We start from the raw sequence: 19,399 nt of genomic DNA, 5'->3' as shown, positions 1-19,399 counted from the left end.
CCCTGGCTCGATGTGTCACCGGCTCTGTGTGTCCCAGTCTCCGTGTGTCACCATCTCCGTGTGTCCCTGACTCTGTGTGTCCCAGTCTCCGTGTGTCACAGTCTCTGTGTGTCACCATCTCCATGTGTCCCTGACTCCATGGGTCACAGGCTCTGTGTGTCACCAGCTCCGTGTGTCACAGGTTCCGTGTGTCACAGTCTCCATGTGTCCCTGGCTCCATGTGTCCCTGGCTCTGTGTCACAGTCTCCGTGTGTCACAGGTTCCATGTGTCACAGTCTCCGTGTGTCCCTGACTCTGTGTGTCACAGTCTCCGTGTGTCCCTGGCTCCGTGTGTCTCTGGCTCTGTGTCACCATCTCCGTGTATCACCATCTCTGTGTGTCCCTGGCTCTGTATGTCACTGGCACTGTGTCACACTCTCCGTGTGTCCCTGGCTCTGTGTCACAGTCCCCGTGTGTCACAGGCTCTGTGTGTCACACTCCATGTATCACTGGCACTGTGTGTCACACTCTCCGTGTGTCACCATCTCCGTGTGTCAGTCTCCGTGTGTCCCTGGCTCTGTGTCACAGTCTCCGTGTGTCACCATGTCCGTGTGTCACAGTCTCCGTGTGTCACCATGTCCGTGTGTCACAGGCTCTGTGTGTCACAGTCTCCGTTTGTCACAGGCTCTGTGTGTCACCATCTCTGTGTGTCACAGTCTCTGTGTGTCACCATGTCCATGTGTCACAGGCTCTGTGTGTCACACTCTCCGTGTGTCACCATCTCCATGCGTCACCATCTCCGTGTGTCACCATCTCCATGTGTCAGTCTCCGTGTGTCCCTGGCTCTGTGTCACACTCTCCGTGTGTCACCATCTCCATGTGTCACAGGCTCTGTGTGTCACCATCTCCATGTGTCACGGGCTCTGTGTGTCACCATCTCTGTGTGTCACCATCTCCATGTGTCACGGGCTCTGTGTGTCACCATCTCCATGTGTCACAGGTTCTGTGTGTCCCTGGCTCTGTGTCACTGGCTCTGTGTGTCCCTGGCTCTGTGTCACACTCTCCGTGTGTCACCATCTCCGTGTGTCACAGGCTCTGTGTGTCACCATCTCCGTGTGTCACCATCTCTGTGTGTCACCATCTCCGTGTGTCACCATCTCCGTGTCCCGGCCGTGCCTCCCTTCCCGGCCGGTTAAACATTGACCGCACAGGGCGGGGAAGGCCGCGGCCGTCCCTGCGTGTCCCCGTGCCAGGCGCGGCCTGCGGCACAGGGACAGCTCGGAGCAGGTCCCTTCCCTCAGGGACAGTGTCCCCACACCTGCGGGACGATTCCTTGCGGAGCAGGTGAGGGCTGGCCCGGGATCCTGCCTGCATCGCCGGAGCTGTCGGGGATGTGATCCAGGTAAGCCCCTCGCCAGCCTGGATTTGCCTCCCGGCCGACTCAGCCAGGGGCTGGAAGATAATTCAGCCCTTTTGGCCCTTTTCCCTGCTCCTGGGCTGGCAGGAGTGGGTTGTGGCTCTGTTTCCTATCCTGCTTCCTGGCATTTGGGGTCGGTGTCCATCGTGGGGAGCCCAAAGCCTCTGGGCCCCTCTCTGGGTCCAGCTGCCATTCCTTGAGGGCCACGTTTTGTTGTTATTCCCTGTCTGTGTCGTGGATGAGGGAGGCAGCAGGCTCAGAGCAGCACTGGCAACCTGACTCACCCCATGCACCAGCAGAGGAGGGGAAAACCAGCCCAAAACAAACCCAGAGATTTAATTCATCATCAGCCAAAATATCCTGTTTCATCTGGGGATTAGACAATATTTCCCAGCCCTTTGAAAGTCCATTTTGAAACAAAGAAAAACAAAATATTATAGATCCCTCCCTTTCCTGCCTTGCTCTATTTCACCCCAAGCTGATTTACTTGTTTACTGATTTTTGTCCTGGCTTTGGCACAATGTTCTTGCCACTTTATTCTTCACTATGTAAAACTTCACCCAGCTCAGATTGCTTTGGTGCAGCTGGATCTGTCAGGGGAGGTATGAAAGCTACTGTTCTGGCTGCAAATCCTGCTTGGTGTCACGGCTGCCTGGATAAAGGACCCAGCCCTGTGGTTTGGATTTGTTTCCTGGTGCTTTACTCGGTCTGTTTCACTTGGTATGACAGATGATACCACTCCTGTAATCCTGACTGGTTTGTGTGTGACAGAGCACAGAGAAATTCCTCCAGGATGTGCACAGTGACCCTCCCACCCCATTTCCTGCTGGGGACTCCTCCACATATAAAATATGGAGAAAAAAACCCCAAAACCTTTCAAAATGCACTAAGCAAACCAAGCTAGTCTTTGAACGCATAGGTGAAGAAACCAGCCCACAGGTTTGGCTGGAAACAGTTGATAAGTTGACAGGGTTGTCCTGTAGGTTCCCAAGGTAAAATGAAAGCTTGAAAAATGGGAAAATATGGGTGAAAATGCCAGCTGAGCCTGCCAGATTCCAGCAGTGAACAGAGCTCCGGTACCTCCTGGTGCTGCAGCTGAGCAGAACCCCCAGGGTATCTCTGTGATGACAATTTTTATGCACTGCACAGTGCTGCCACAAAGAGCACCTCTGGAGTCAGAAGCACTTTCCTGACAAGAAATTTGGTCTGGCCACAAAACCACATCCTCTGGCTCGGTCCCTTTCACAAAAGCAAGCCCCAGGGACCCAGATGAGGAATCTGTAAACCAAGTGCAGTCAAAGCCTCTCCCACATATTTTGAGGGGGAGGAGGATAATATCTCACAAGTGAATCACAAACAGTGATAAAGCAGACAATGTGGAAGTAAGGTGGTGTCTCACATCCAGAATCTGTGTATTATGTCCGACCACAGTGGAGAGATGCTGGTGGTTTATTGTGGGATATAGGAGGCACGCAGGTTCTGAGGAATAAATCTGGGGACCTTTTTTGCACTGTCAGCCTTTCTGAGGGCTCAGTCTGGGCAGCTGGGAGGAGATTTGATGTTTCTCATCCTTACAAGTGCAGCAGATCAGGAGAATTATTTTTCCCAGTCACTCAGGAGTAACTTCAGTGATGCAGCTGGAGCTGCCCTGACTCTGTCAGTGCTGAAGCAGGAGTGTTGTGACAGCCAGGAGGGGGTGAGCAGTGGGAGATCTGCAGGAGGAGGTTTCTCTGCTGAAAAAAGTTCCTCTGTGTCTTTTGAAACAGCTGTTTGAGGAAGGGTTCTGCTCTGCTTCCACACCCTCCTTGATTTAATCCTTTCCCCTTGTTGGTGGTACAGGTCACACAAAGTCACCCTTGCCACAGGACCCAAAGCAGTGGCTCATTCCCGAGTTTCTCCAGGAGTTCTGTCCTTCAGCTTCTTCTCAAGCATGCAGTGACCACTGGTGGCTCCCTGCCTCAGAGAGCAGGAGAGAATGCTCCAATGGAGAGCGTCCAGAAATCCATTTTACTTCCCCTCATCCTGACTGCCTCGCTGCCAGGTAGGACACGTTCACGGACAAAATATGGGCACTCATTTCAGTGTGGTGGAAATGGCCTTTGCTGATGAGTTCAGACTGAGCACTCAGCCAGAGTGGGATTATTTCAGCTTTTGAAAGGGGGGGTGTTTGTATTTCAAGCCTGAACAATCTGATGATTTAAAGTGTGCTCCAGTGTGAAGGACTGAGCAGTGTGTGGGGTGAGGAGGAGGTGGGAGGGCTGCCTTCTTTCTGTTTCTCCCTCTCCTTGTTCTTTTCCTCCTGTTTGGGACTGCTTTTGAGGGTGCATCTGTAGAAAACTCAATATCAGCAGCTGGTTTTTACTTCCAGAAGTAAATGCAAATTATCACGTTGCTGGTTTACCACCAATTCACACTTCACATGCCTGAGTCTCAAAGTAAATTCAGATTAAAAGTGTTTTGGTGGCAAAGCTTTAGAAGAAAAGTGAATATTAAGTGACTAGTTGGGTAATGGAGACAAGGCTGATTTTTTTTTAATTATAGTCTAGCTGGAGTTTTAACAGGCTCTGACAGGAATGAGTTGCAGTGGGATGAGGGGAAAGGTGTTGTCATACATTAATAGTGAAAGGAAACACAATGAAGGAATAAACATTGAGTTTTCTGAGCAGCGGAGCTGCACAGGGATGTGTGGTATTCAACAAGCTCTTCAACAACCTGGTGAAGAGGAGGGAGCTGTGAGGTGGCAGACTTTGCAAGCAGTGTAGAATTACTTAGGGCAGCCAAATCCAAAAAGAGACTAGGAAGATTTGCCAGAAAATGTCGTGATATCAGATGAGTCACTAAGAGAGGCAAAGAAAGCATTTAATGCAAAGCATCTCTTAAATGCAATGTCTAGTGGAGAAAAGAATAGATGTCTTGGAGAGAATAAATTGCTGAAAAAGAGAGAAAATTTCATCATTTAATGTCTTCAGCAAGGCAGATAAAATGAAACCGGGCATGATGTAAATCCACAGAAAGGTTTCATCTCAGATATTGGCTCTTTTGTTAACCCTTCCATTACAGGTTAGGTTTGAGAAAGCTACAAAGTGTGACTGGGCTGTTCAAAAGTAGAGAATCAAAGAATCATAGGAGAGTTTGGTTTGGAAAGGACCTTAAAAATCTTCCAGTTCCAACTTCTCTGCCGTGGGCAGGGACACCTTTCACCAGATCAGGTTCCTCAATGCTCCATCCAGCCCTGAACACTTCCAGGATGGGACATCCAACGTCCCTCTTGTCTAGGATGGAAGGATGAGGAGGCTTCATTATACTGGAATATCTTTTGCCAGCTTGTGAAGAAGAATAAATAGTAAAAATGCATTTAAAATGATTAATTATATGGAAGTGAATGGTGAAATGATTATTCACAATTTCTCATAACCAAAAGAATTTGTGGCAACCACTAAAAGTATCGGATTTAAGGCTAACCAAAGCCTATTCTTTTCTCACAGTATGTAATTAAATAGTAAAGCTCATGGTCACTGGCTGTGGGAGATATCAAATTACAAAGAGGCTGAAAAAAACTAGAAACAAATATCATAAAGGCTATATCCATAGCTGCAGAAGCAATTTTTTGGCTCAGGAAGTCCCTGGATCTCTTTTTTTTGGGGGGCACTGGGAAGGTCTACCAGGGATTGCTGTCAACAGTAAGTGAGAGGAGAGAGGAAGACATGCCTGGGGGCTGTGGAGAGGTTTGTGTGCAGGTGGGAGGAAATAAGAGTTGCTGAGCATCAAGAGTCTGGTATTACTTGACAGAAACATCCTTGTAAGCATTTAAAAATTCTTGTTAACATAAGTGAACAAGCCAGTCCCTCGCTGCAGGCTTTGACAAGCTCTAACCTACTTTGGCTTTCAGAAAGCTCAGCTGCAGGGCTGTTGGGTTTTGAGACAAACTTGAGCTGTTTATTTCTTTCTTTGTTGTTGTGTATTTAAGAATTGATAGTAAAGCTGTGGCTGGAGCAGTGGGCCAGTGGTGAGCAAGGGGAGGTGAGAACACAAGGTGGGTGGGGTGAGCAGCAGACTGAAGAAAAAGTGAAGAGAAAAAGGAATTTCAAAGAGACTGGAAAGAAAAAAGATGTAGAAATTCAAACAGAAAGAGCAGAGAGGGAAGGGAGAAAGACAGATATTAGATACAAAAACTGAAAGATGAAAAGCAGTGTTTGTGGAAGGGCAATATGGGTAGAGAGGGGGAGATTATTTTGAAATACCATAATGAGGCTGAAAAAAAAAGAGGAATCATCATGGCAAAAGGATAAGCCCATCCTGTCCTTCCCTGTGCTGCATCCAAATAGGTCACTCACAAAAGAGGAAAGACAGAGCCAGCAGAGGACAGGAGGCAAGGAGGAGAAGGGAGCCACGTCTCAATGCTCTTGTTGAAAACAAGAGTGGTCCTTTGAGGTTCACTCAGGTGTGGAAGAAAAAACATTGTTGATGAAGATCAAGGGTGGCTCTTTGGCAAGTGAGGTTCCCTCAGTGCAGGCATCATCCTGCACAAGATGCATTTTCATTTCTTCCCAACCTGCAGCGGTGTGACAGTGAATTTGTGTGGCAGAGGAGGGAAAGCACCAGCTCCTAAAGGAGTTGGTTTGAGTTCTGCGTGCTGCTGGGAGGCACCGAGCACCTGGGACACCATCAACACTGAATTGCAGCAAATTTTCACCCCTGGTGACTGCTCTGTAAACATTCAGTGATATGCCTCAAAGAAGGTGTCCTCACTCAGCTCTGATTTTCAAAAGCCATGGGGTGGGCAGGGAGCCAGCCCAACATTTCCCTGCTGCAAGGATGGTCTTTGCCTGGCTGGGATGTCTCCCTGCTGCTGTGTGGGGAAGCAGATGTTAAAACAGCTGCTAAGAGCTGAACAGTCATTCTGTAAAGTGCAATGAAAATCTAGCCTGAGGCCTTAATTTGTTTAAAAGCAACCATCTGCAAGGTATTTTTGAAGCAGGATGCAAATGAAAGCAGCACTAACATTTTTCTCCCCAGTGCATGAGGCAAGGTCCAGCAAAGGGGCTCCCAGCACTGGTTTGAGGCATTGCTAGCTGGGTTTAGATCCTATTTGTGCCATGAATGTCCTCTGTGACCTGAGACAGGTGACTTTGTCAGTGTTTGTGCACGGGTTGGACAATGGAACGTGCTGTTGGTTCAGGACTCCACGTGCAGAACAAACAATAAAAGCAAGAAGATAAAGAGGCAAAGGTAAAATCACCAAAACCATTCAGGCCACAGGTGGAGAAAGCTGGTGAAACTCCTTTATTGGTAGTGCTGGGGCTGGGATCGAAATGGAGGAGAGGTTATGTCCCATTCCTCAGTCCTTCTGCCTCCCAAAGGATCCCCATGCAGGGCTCAGGGACCTTTCCTTGTGGGGCAGCAATCAGGGAAAGAGCATTTATTGCTCCAGCAGACATGGTTGGTGGAAGAAGATGTAGATCCTGCCTTACCTATGGACTGATAAAAAATAATTATCACAGATAAATGATTAACTCATACCTACCTGCCTATACTGTCCTGAATGTCTGAAGAAAGCAAAAGCAACTTAGCCAATTATTTTCAGAGCAAATGATCACTGATTATTCCTGTTTAGGGATAATTTTTATAGATTAATTAACAGCAAGCATTGTCCTGAAAGTTGCATCATTTATTCAGAGCCCTGGCAGACCACAGCTCCTTGAAAAAGTAGAGTGTTTGCACAGGCATGGAAATAAATTCCAAGTGCACAGAGAACACTGCTTTAAGAGTGGGTAAATTTTAATTTTAACAGAATCATGATTTACTTAATCTTATCTGGCTTTATTAATTATCAGAGTAGGTAAAGTTTGCTTTTCATTTAATGTTTTGTTGCTCACACACAGATATACTTTGCAGACTGAGGAGCATGGCAGCAGTAACATAACCCAGGGAGGTGGAAAATTTTTGTGAAGGTTTTTGTAAACATGACAGAACTCGGAGTCAGCCATACACAGAACCAGGGAGAGCAAGGTTTGCACAATCCTGAAAAACAAAGAGCTCTGTAAATGCTTGCAGTGGGTGGGAGGAAGAGAGGAGTGTTTATATTAAAGAGCAATTCCTGGCTGGATGTGCAGTGGTTAAATGTGGGCTGGGAACTGCAGAAGGCTCTGGGCACTGGAGGAGTGAGGTTCCAGACCCTAGTCCTGGGTGCAGCTCACTGAGGCACTGGTTGCAATGTCCTCACTGAGCCTGGGCTCTGGTTCCATTTATACAAACACCAAACAGCCCTGCTGTGCGCAAAATACAGCGTGTCCTTCTCACATTAGCTGCTGACTGGAAGAAAAGTTTTTTCAATAATTCATAGCTAATCCATTAATGAATAAACTACCTAAAAAAACCAAACTTGGTGTGAACAAAACCCTTAAAAATGACTTAATTGTCCTGAACACTCTTAGCAAGGGAGTGATGACCATTTCAGGCGTCCTTTCTCCTGGAACATAATTGAACTTCTTCTCAGGCCAAATTTGCTGTTTTAATTAGACTGCCATGGACTGAGGGTCTAATTGCTGTCATGGTGCAGAGCTCAGCTGGGAGCATTGGGGCACCACTGTCAGTCCTGGTGCTCCCTCAGCAGGATTGTTCCCTGGGGAGGGAGGGAACATTCAGGCAGATCCACCTGGCAGGACTGTTGGGCTTGCAGGGAGGGGAACGTCCATGCTTGGACTCAAAATATTCCTGTGAAATTGGTGGAGTTGGCAATGGGAGGCCCTGGGTCTATGAGGAGGAAAGGAAAACAAAATGACTTTGTTAGGAGCTTTCAGCTCTGAAAAATACTGGCCAAAATTAACACTGCCTTCATGGGTTAGAACTAATGAGTTACAGCACCTCTGGTTGACAGAAAGCCTGGGGGAGGCTTTAGAAGAAATATATCACAATGTGTGTGGTGGATGGTTGAGGAACAGGGGAAAGAGCTTTGAAGGATAAATGATGGGGCTGCCAAAAATCAGTGGCAATCCAAGATATGGAAAAGGGATTGGTTACACACTCCTTTAATTATTTAAAGTGTAGACCACTCAAATTCCATTTAAAAATGGAATTTTTACTGTCAGCAAAATGGTAGTTAGTGAATTACTGAAGAGAAACAGGTGACTTTGTGGAGGGAGAAGGAGAGATGAAATAATTAAAGGCATTTTTAAATAAAAACACTTAATCTAAGCAGGATCTGAAAGATTAGATTGAACACCTCCATCTCTGAACCAGTTAAGATGTTTTACACTATCCAACCACCTCTGTTGGTGCTGTATATATATATTTATGGGCTGATTTTGTTTCCTTCACAGGTCTGGGCTTTTGTTACTCCATCACAAAAGGCCCTGAGAATGCCACAGTCCTGGCTGGCTCAGAGGCCAGGTTCAACTGCACGGTGTCTGCAGGATGGAAAATCCTCATCTGGCTCTTCCAGGGCAGTCCTGTCCTCACTGTCCTCAGCTCCCAGGGCTCTGTGGAAACCACAGAACGCTTCAGCTCCAGGAACTACACCAGTGGGGATGAGTTCACCTCGGAGCTGATCATCCACAACACCCAGCTGAGTGACTCTGGCCGGATCGAGTGCAGCATCCAGCAACCCAGCGAGAACAACTTTGCCTTTCTCTCTGTTCAAGGTGTGTATGGCTGCCCTGGAGCAGAGCTACAGAATAAATCAGGGATTTATTCAAGGATCTCCTCCATGGATCCACCTTGGGCAGCACCAGAGCCCAGCCAGGGCTGCACCCAAATGACCCAAAATGGTCCCAAAATGCACGAGCGCTCCCGGGGCTCTCCCTGGGATCAGTTCTGCTCCATTGGCACCTTGGAGTTCATTGTCCCATTCCAGCTCCAGCCCATCAGTCCCACCCTGCTTGTTTTTCTCTCTCCAGCCCACGCTGTTTGTGCTCCTGGCCTGAGGTTTGGATCATTTGTCCTTGGTGCCCAGCTGGAGCAGGAATTGTTTTGTCTCTGCTCTGTGCACAGAGCTCAGCATCCCATCATGTGAAGCCCAGACCCACACACTAAAGCAGCACAGAACCTGAAACATAGAAAAGCTCAAACCTGAGGCATCATAGCCACCAGCAAAAAGCTATTTGATTTTGCTGCACTTAAGGGAATCTTCTGAGGAATTTCCCAAGTTATCCCTGCTCCCATTTACCATCCTTTGCCTCCTGCCCTCCTCACCCTAATTTTACTGTCCAAGAGGGTTTTATAGTCACATGCAGAGTGCCAATAGCAGTGGTTTTAACTGCCTCTGTTTTTTCCTGCTCCATCTCTTATTCTTCATTAGCCTGCAGCCAGGAAAGCAGGATCTCACCACCAGGCACTACCCATTTGTCAAGGAGGGGCTTGGTGCAGTGATAATATCTCATCACCTACCTGTAAACCTCTTATATGACCTGAGCATTTTTAAAAATTACAGAGAAACACTGTTACCTCACAATGTTGTCCTACAGCTGGATATGTGTCAAGATGGATAAAAAGTACAATTTCCTGCTTTTTATTGGGAAGGTACTGAAAGTTGAGACTTGTGCTTTAGACATATTTGGTAATGGGCCCATGTAGTTGAAATACCTGCATGTTTCCATCATGCATATGATGTATCTGTATTAATAATTGTTTTCCACTTCATATCTCAAGGCATAGCTATTTCTGGGTAGTGAGATAAGATTTAAAGCTACCAGCAGGGAAGCAATGCAGCAAAACATTCTGAAGGAACAAAAACATCTTTTCCCTCCCACAGTTAATGGATCTTTACTCATCAAAAATAGCACCTTAACAGTAAAAGACAACCAAACAATTGAGATTGTTTGCGAAGCCTTAGGATGGGCCCCGGCTCCAGACATTTCCTGGATGACAAATGACTCTTTGATTGATAAGTCCAGCTATGTTACCCAGCAAAGTCCAGGATCTCATGGCCTCCACAATTCCCTGAGCACCCTAACTCTGACTCCGACGGACACTGAGGTTTTGGCTTGTTTAGCTGACATAGAAGCACTGCCCAGCCCTCAGAATGCAACTGTAACTCTTATTTTTGACAACTCTGACGCGGGTAAGTGAATGTTTGTTGTGCTTTTCCCATCCTGTACCGCCTGTGCTCAGGGCTGTGTGTTTTGTTCTGGTTGGTTTTGCTTCCAAAAGTTGTTTTATTTGCCAATGAAATCCTCTGGGATGTGGAATTCTGAGCCAGGAGTCACAGCATGATGTATAGGTAGGGTTAAATGTACTTTTACCAGTCTAATGAACCATGAAGCCCAAGGTAGGACTGAGCAAGACAAAGCCTCTGACAAATATCTGCCTCTGACTTCTGTGGATTTGCTGATAGGAAAACCAGCCTTTGCTCCTTGACCAAGAAAACACTCGAGGAATTTAGATCTTAAATATCCTTGATCAGAGCATGCCAGCTGTATTAACTTCATTTCTTACAAAGCCAAACCCTCATGTGAAATTGTTTTCCGTAATATCCAATACCAGTTTTACCCCTGATTCGGGAAAAAAACCCTCCCAATTTCTGCACATAACCCAGAATAAATTCTGTCCTAACATATTGGGCAGTGCATTAGGTTGCCTTTTACTGGCTTTTATTTAAAGAAATTCAAAGTTGCTTTAATCCAAGCTGGGATGTAAATCTCTCCAGAGCAGTTAGCAAGACCTCTGATAACTCTAAATATTTTTGCTAAGGTGTTAATCATGCTGACAGCTTCTCTTGATGAACTGATTCTTCTTCTGCAATGGGTGAACAAGGCACACAGAAAACATCTTTACAGGGTATCAACGAGGGGTTTGGTACAGGCATTTTGACACATAAACAGCTGAGAAGATTGAGTAGCTATGCCCTTTGTTTTCTGTATGAATCATTATTAGCAGGCCTTTTTCAGAAATGCTTGCTTGGTAATGCAGTTGGGAAAGGTCATTTTACCATCCCTAATATGGCCTTTTCTAGTCACATTGATCTTAATTACTGACTAAGCAAAATAGGACTATCCCGAGGAAGCTAATAAATTCCCCTGCCCACTCATTTGTGGTGTTTCCATAGCTACTCCCTGCAAATCAGAAGAGGAGAAAAACAGATGTCATGAAGCACTATTAGTGTATAATTAGTGATTGTATAGGACCATCATTCATTTCTCTTTGGAGATACCATTGTACAACAGCAGCAGGCACTCAAAATTTGACAGGATAGGAGAACCTGAAGCCTTTAAATGATCAGAATGAAATAAAAGCATGGCATTTATGACACAGGAAGATATATGATGTATATATCACACTCAAAATCTAAGAGCTTGTCCCAGTTTTCATACACAGGCTCAGCCATAGCTGGCTGTTGGGAAAGAACACAACCAGCTTCAAACATGTAAGAAATCCTTCCCAAAACTAGTGAAATATCAATTTTCCCCTTCACTTAAAATCTGGGGGGCTCAAATTCCTCCTTGTTCCTCTCAAGCAATACAAGAACTACAGAAAATCTGAGCCGTCTCCAGCCACCAGCCCCTGGTGAGGGAATGTCCCACCTTCCTGCACGTCTGGGTCAGTCTTTCCATACAAAGTGATGCATTTTTATGTCACTCACTCTTCCTACAGTGGTAGGAAGAGTGAAATTTGAAATTTGAAATCTGAAATTTGGGAACTCATACAGAGCTATCCCAGGAGATTAATTCACAGAACCGTTACTTGGAATGGGATCCATGGTGGAGTTCCTTAGCTGGGTCCAAGCTGTCTTTGGCTTTGGTGTTGAATTCCTGTGGCTTTTGACCTGCAGAAGTTGAGGACAGTCTCCCATGAGTCTGGATGTCCTTTGCTTTTGAACTCAATCAGAAAGCTCCAAAGTGTCCAAGAAGCAGCGTGCGGGTTTATCCAGTCTCTCATTCCTCACTGGTCACCAGCACCTGCCTGGGAAAATCCCCTTTTCTGCAGACACTTTGTCAAAGTCAATGTTTGGACAACTTAGGGAGGAGCCAGAGGTCGGGATGGCAGCAGAGGATGGGCCCTGTGGAATGAGGAAGGGGCTCTGTCCACACTAAACACTTCACGGAACTTGGGTTTCCTAAGGGACTCAAAGGCATTTAACTCTTTGATCCTGTCATGCCCCTCCCTTGCAGCCCTGCTTGTGTATTCATAAGCTCCTCATTCACACCCAGTTCCTTTCTGCATCCTCCAAGAATGCAGAGACACAAAAATATTGAAGCTCTGGGAGTGTTTGTGTTATACCTTGTGGCTTCAGCTCCATAAGTCTTTGGTTCCATAACCTGACCCTGGCAGGGATGAAACACCTTGGTGTGGCAGCCAGCCTGCAGGAATGGGCTAGTGCAGGCATGTTTAGCTCCTCCCTTCTCACTAGGGTTAAGCTTTCCCCTCTAGCTAAATAGATGTCATTCATATTTTAGTCATCTTGAAATCCCTGTGGTGTCTCTATGGAACAAAATGTACTAAAATGTAGCTATCTGTTGCAGTACTTCTAGATAAAAATACAATGAACAATTTATCATCAATTGATAGCAGCCTACAGGATTTACTGCTAATTTTCAGGTGTCTGAGTGCTTGTTTTTCTTTTTAATAGAAGAAATTCCAAACATGCTAGTTGAGTATTAGGATTAGAGAAAGCCTGGAAAAAATTGCTTATTGATAATGACCTGAGCTTTGGAGAACTCAGGTTCCTAGCAGAGGTTCAAGCTTTGTAGGAGGCTCTGGTACTGAATCTTTTCAGTCTGAAACCTCCAAATACGCGAATATTTTTAGATTAAAAGGATTTAGTTTATTCCCTGTCAGAGGTAAACTTGATTCCCACATCAGGGGAATTGCCCTGACCTTGAGCAGCTCCCAGTCACCCTCATTCCTGTGGTGCCTTTTCCAGAGGCTGACCAAGAGCCAAGTGTGACCATGGGGTTGTTAACTGGGACCTCGAATGAGGAGAAGGCAATCACAGACCCATGGGACAAAACTGTGCCAAATCTGCACGTGTCTCACAGCTGTAATTTGGATGGGAACATTGCTTCTAAACAACTACCAAAAGTGTTTTGGGGCTGCTTTCCAAGGGGAAGCCAAACTGGAGGGGCTTCTGGAATATTTGGTCAAACCAAGGGGCAGGATGATGTGACAAGCAGAACTGGCCTTCCTCAAGCACATCCAGCTGCCTGAGAAATATTCCCCAGCCCTGGAAGTGTCCAAGGCCAGGGCTTGAATCAACCTGGGATGGTGGAAGGTGTCCCTGCCCGTGGCAGGGTGTGGAACTGAATGATCTTTGAGGTCCCTTCCAACCCAAATCATTCCATGATTCTATAATTCTAAATGCAAGGTATTTTTAAAATTCTGCACACGTGGGAGCCCTGTTTGGCCATAGCAACTGATTTCAGCAAGACATTGAATGATCCTTAAATTCCCTCATTTAACCTTGTAGAATACAGCAAAGATGAAGGAATTGGTTAAATATGAGTATGCTGTAGAGAAGATGGGTCAGTAGCTGTGTGTTCTTCACTGGTTTTGCTCTTTGACGCTCTTTAAGTGGGGAACAGAAGTCCCACCAAGCACATCCCAAAATCAAACGCCTGTTGAAATCATTGAGAGAAATCCCACGACATAATAGATTAGAAAATATTTTTTCTAGGTTAGAGATCACCATTTGTACTAATCACCTACAACTGTTGCTGTGATTTATGGGGAGAAATTGACTTTTTTTTTTTTCAAAGCAGTTCACTTTATTAAAAGGGACACATACACATTTGATCAAATTAATTGTAACACAAAATACCTATTTTATCTCCACTGACAAGAGCAGCCAAGCAAGACACTCAATATCTGCAGTATGGACACCTAAACTGAATCTTAACACTTTTCCCCAAATGTCTCCAAAGGACTTCAGGATGCCCAGCATAATTATAAAGTTAAGTTTGAAGGTTGCAACACCGTGCTGTTCAGAAGAGAAGTAGCAGTGGGAGAAGCTAAAACTGCAATAAAGGATTTGAATTCAGGAATATTTTAAATTCTTGGGCGCCATCCATAAATACAGAGTCTGTCATTTGGAAAACACAGACTCCTTGTTAAATATTCACCAAACACTTAATAGCATCTCACTGAATAGGTAAACACAGAAGAGGATGTTTTGAGGCTTTGACAGTCCAATGTTTCTCCATTTAATTTAACAGAAAACTATTACAGTGAAGACAACAGGAGCACGTGGGTTGTTGTACTTGCAGTTGTGCTTTCATTTCTTGGCATTGTTCTGCTGGTCGTTGTTATTGTGGTTGCTGTGCGCTGCTGCCTGAAGAGGAAAGGTGAGTGGGCCTTCACAGCTGGTCTAAACATTAAAAAGTGGTTTTTGATTAGACATAAATCTACTTGTGTCAGCTCTGATGCTGCACCTGTAAGCAGAAGACTAAGCAGGCAGATCCTGCTCTTAACCATGATCTGTTTAAGATCCTCCTTAATTTCACCATCAAGTTTCTCTCATAAATTTATTCCAGTCAGTGTCAGTCCTTCACATTAACTCCTGGGGCTCATGTTTTTGGGAAGTTTTGACTTTTAAAGACATTTGAAGGTTCTTTAATGAAGAATGTTTTCAGTGCTGTGTGCCAAACTCCAGTTTCCATGTAAAATGCTCTACAGGGCTGCCCAATTTTGCAGACAGGATGGAGAGATGCTCCTGTGGTAACTGGAACTCAGGACATGCTCTTAGAGAACTTAACAGAAATTTAAAATTTTAATTTCCTGCATTTTAAACACTTTTTTTTTTTTTCATTTTTAGGATCTAATTATCAAAATGAAATAAGGTAAGTCAGATGATGGAAAACTTTTTGTGTTCGCTGGGCTCTCAGCTGCAGGGCGGTAAGGGGGAAGTGAATGATCTTTGAGGTCCCTTCCAACCCAAATCATTCCATGATTCTATAATTCTAAATGCAAGATATTTTTTAAAATTCTGCACACGTGGGAGCCCTGTTTGGCCATAGCAACTGATCTCAGCAAGACATTGAATGATCCTTAAATTCCCTCATTTAACCCTGTAGATTACAGCAAAGATGAAGGAATTGGTTAAATATGAGTATGCTGTAGAGAAGATGGGTCAGTAGCTGTGTGTTCTTCACTGGTTTTGCTCTTTGATGCTCTTTTAAGTGGGGATCAGGAGTCCTGTTGGAATCTGTGGTATTGATGATTCCAGGATTGTAGAAAGTCTCTGTCTTTCAGCCCCGCTGCCAAAGCAGAAGCCATAATTGGTCTGTGCTGGTTTCCAGGTTGTTTATTCTGTTTATCTCTCACATGTTCTGCTGCCCTGCCCAGCTCTGTCCTGCAGGGCAGCGTGTGGGGCTCTGCCCTCAGTGGGATGTGACAAACATTAAATACCAGAAACTCTCTGGGCTGGATTTACAATAACGTGCCAATATCTGTCACCTACGTTGGACAGTGTGTCCCCAGCCTGAACCAACAGAAAAATGCCAACACCACAGTGAGACATGGAGGGCATGAAGAAGGAGAAAAAGGACAAGACACACCCAATTTCCTCCATCTTGTCCCCTTTGGACCCCTTATTTAGAATCCTAAAATTTTACTTTTGCACCTGTGCCACACTTAATCATTACTGATATCAAACACTCAGAGCTGGTAATTCATCCTGTAAGATTGAAAACTCTTTTCCATGGACAGAGATCACAGAGAGTGTCTCTGGGGGCTCTGTCCAGGGGGGGTCCTGACCCCTGCCAGGGTCCCAGACCTGCCAGGGCAGCCAGAGGGAAGCCCTGGACTCCCACAGAGTCCCACCACGCACATCCCAAAATCCAACACGTGGGGGGACGTGCCAGCATCCTTGTCCGGGCATCCATCATCCCTGAACTCGCGGTGCTGCCGGGCTGTGTGGGGACAGCAGAGGGATGCGGGACAGCATCCAGGGAAGGGGCTGATTTTAGGGATGAGAGGAGAGCGCCAGGGCTCGCAGCAGGCTGCGAACTCCGATCCCAGAGCGGTGGAAACCCCATGGAAACCCCAAAACGCCCCCTCGCCGGCTGGCGCAGCGCAGAGGGGACAAGGGGGACAAACTCGGCGGGCTCTGTGAAAGGACAAAGCCAGTCCCTCGGAGCCCGCTGTGCCCAGGTGTCCCGGGGAAGGAGGGGAGGATGGATGGCGAGCAGAGCCCGGCGGGCGATTGCCGCGGCCGCCGCAGGATGTCACTGCCGGACCGGCAGCGGCGGGCGGGCTCCGAAAGGATAAACGCGTAACAAAACCTTCGGAGGGCGGGTTTGGATTAGGTATCAAGCAGAAATTCTAGCCTGGGACAGGCTGTCCCGGGATGATGTGACTCTCCATACCTAGGAGCGCTCCTTGGAGCAGCCTGGGATAGTGGAACGTGTCCATGCCCGCGGATGATCTTTCTTCCAGCCCAAGCTGGGTTTATAATTTTTTATTAGTAAAAAAAAAAAAAAAAAAAAAAAAAAAAAAAAAAAAAAAAGTTTTTTATTAAAAAAGATAAAAAATTATATATTAAGTAATTTTTAAAAAATATTTTAAATAAAATTATATATAGTTTTTATTAAAAATGGCAATAATATTTATTAGTATAAAAATATTTATTAGTATAAAAATTATAGTTAGTATAGTTTATTTTTAGTTAAAATTTATACAATATTATAATATTATAACACAATTTTATAATACAATTATATAATATATAATAAAATATTACTATAATATACAATTATATTATAATATATAATAATATACAATATAACATACAATTATATAATATATAATAACACAATTTTATAATACAATTCCATAAGATAGAAAAATAAAATATTATAATATACAGTTACATAATAATATATTATATTATAATATACAATATATTATATTATAATATACAATATATTATAATATGCAATTATATAATATATAATAATTTAAAAATCTACAAAAAATTAATAAAGCTGCCCCATGGATGGGTATCAGCACCTCATTCAGTGATTTTCAGACGTCTTTCAGTACAAAGCTAATGTTCCATTTTTGCACTGAGATGGAAAACTTTGGAAATCAATAACTATAAGGATCTCTCAGCACTGAGATCCTTTTTATCAGCACCTGTGGCAACCATGGCAGTGGTAGTTTTAATATTATTATTTATATGTAGGCAGCTTTGTGAATTCATTCTCTGCCTACGCTTGTGGGGTTTTGAGTCCCTGTCCCTTAATGAGTTTGCAGAACATTCCACCCTGCTGCTGGCACGTCAGTAATTCCCAGTTTCATTAGCAGCCTCTTGTGGGGAAAGTTTGTGCAGGTCTGTTGACAGATTTCCATTTGTAGAGCACTTTATTGATAGGAAACAAAATAAGGAAATTAAATACGCTCTGTTTTCTCCCAAGGAAATGATTCTTATTATGCTATGCCATACGTGTAAACTTCCGTGTGATTTCTTACTTTGTGGGACTAAATTCATCATTTTGCCAAGTGCAGCTGTATAAACAGGGCAGGGCTAAACCAGCAGGGATTGCTTGGATTCTGACTTGGTTCAGAATCCCAAAAACTTCCACAGGGATCGACCCAAGGAAGGCAAAACCAGTTGAACCTGCAGGGAAGGACCTGCCCAGCAGCGGGGTCTGGAACAGTCAGGTCCGTGCCCCTCCCAGACCCTGCCTTGCTCTTGGGGACCTGCAGTGCTTCTTTCAGACAAGCTGAACAGGTCCAGAATAGGCATGACCTTCCTGTCCCTCTATGTTTTTGCATCTGATCTAGGCAGAAACTATTCCACTTCCATGGCTGAAGTCTGTTTTTAGCTCTCAGTACTGCAAAGTTACTGTTTCTCCATTAAAGATGAGTTGTCTCACTGTGTTCACAAACTTTGCTTATCCTTTAAAGTTAAAAAGACTGGGATGACTTCAAGCTCTGAGGCTCAGTTTGGACTTGAAGATTCAGTGTTGATTTCAAGGTTTGAAAAACAATGACCCTGAAATCACAGGATTATTAACAATCACAGATTTTGTAGGCTCAGTGATTTTTTCCTTGGGGGGAACTTCCCTGCAGTAAAAAGAATGATACTTATCCAGATTTTGGAAGCTGCATTGCTGTGGTAGCAAAGAAGTAGTGAAACAAAACATACACTGGTTTTATTTCTCACCTTTATTTTTAGCTTGGCTGGCTATCTTCCTGTACCTCCCACACACCTTTTTTTTTTTTTTTTTTTTTTTTTTTTTTTTGTAGCTGCTTTTTATTTGGCTACTCCACTGAGTTTGCTGAGATCTAAGGCTCAGATAAAAGAGACAGCACATGTCATGTAACATGTGGGGGTGTTACAGCCCTAAACAATGCTTTTGTCTTCTAGCAACCATGGCAGGGCTCTTAGTGGTGTCCAACCTGTTCACCTCCTAAAAAAGCCCCATAGCTGAGAGCTGACTCACCAGATCTGTGTGTGCATTAGTAGCACCCCTCTGAAGCTCTGGGGACCTGCAAAGTGGTTCCTACTAAATATAAAAGAAGTAGAATTACAGAATCATGGAATCCCTGAGGTTGGAAAAGACCTGCAAGGCCATCAAGTCCCAGCTGGGCCCCATGCCCACCTTGTCCCCAGCCCAGAGCACTCAGTGCCACCTCCAGGGGACACCTGCAGGGATGGGCACTGCAAAGCTCCCTGGGCAGCCCCTGCCAGGGCCTGAGCACCCTTTCCATGGGGAAATTCCTGCTGCTGTCCAAGCTGAGCCTCTGGTGGCCTTGAGGCCGTTCCCTCTCCTCCTGTCCCAACCCTCACTACAACTTTTGTACAAAGACATTTTCCACAAACTTCACTAACATCCCTTCCCACTAAAAATTCCTGGTTTTCCATAGTGGATTTGTGTTTGCCACACCTCAAACCCAGGCAGAGATGGACCTGGGAGTGTCCTGGAGATGATTCTATGGTAGCAACAGATCAATAGCAGCATCTCTTCTAGCATCAGAATTTTGGGTGGAAAAGCACCCTTCTCTCCCTGTGCAGCTGTGAGGACACCATTCTGCAAATTTGGAGATGTGTAACTTTAACCAAGGAAT

The 19,399-nt window shown here is 45.0% G+C and overlaps 1 protein-coding gene across 1 annotated transcript in view; it reads left to right on the top strand.

Moving 5' to 3' along the window:
- The first annotated feature begins 1,198 nt into the window (after positions 1 to 1,198).
- The window catches only part of IGSF5 (immunoglobulin superfamily member 5), a 29,663-nt gene continuing 11,462 nt past the window's right edge, over positions 1,199 to 19,399 (top strand). Inside the window, exons 1-6 of the mRNA XM_031506336.3 lie at positions 1,199 to 1,381; positions 3,236 to 3,437; positions 8,716 to 9,036; positions 10,146 to 10,454; positions 14,542 to 14,670; positions 15,141 to 15,165. Coding sequence (XP_031362196.3) covers positions 3,380 to 3,437; positions 8,716 to 9,036; positions 10,146 to 10,454; positions 14,542 to 14,670; positions 15,141 to 15,165 — 842 coding nt within the window. The 5' untranslated portion in view covers positions 1,199 to 1,381; positions 3,236 to 3,379. The remainder of the gene's footprint in view (positions 1,382 to 3,235; positions 3,438 to 8,715; positions 9,037 to 10,145; positions 10,455 to 14,541; positions 14,671 to 15,140; positions 15,166 to 19,399) is intronic.

This window comes from Lonchura striata, chromosome 1 (genome assembly GCF_050655825.1).
Source record: "Lonchura striata isolate lonStrDom1 chromosome 1, ASM5065582v1, whole genome shotgun sequence".
NCBI lineage: Eukaryota > Metazoa > Chordata > Aves > Passeriformes > Estrildidae > Lonchura > Lonchura striata.
The sequence above is the reverse complement of the archived record's forward strand: the minus strand, read 5'-3'. Positions and strand labels throughout refer to the sequence as shown.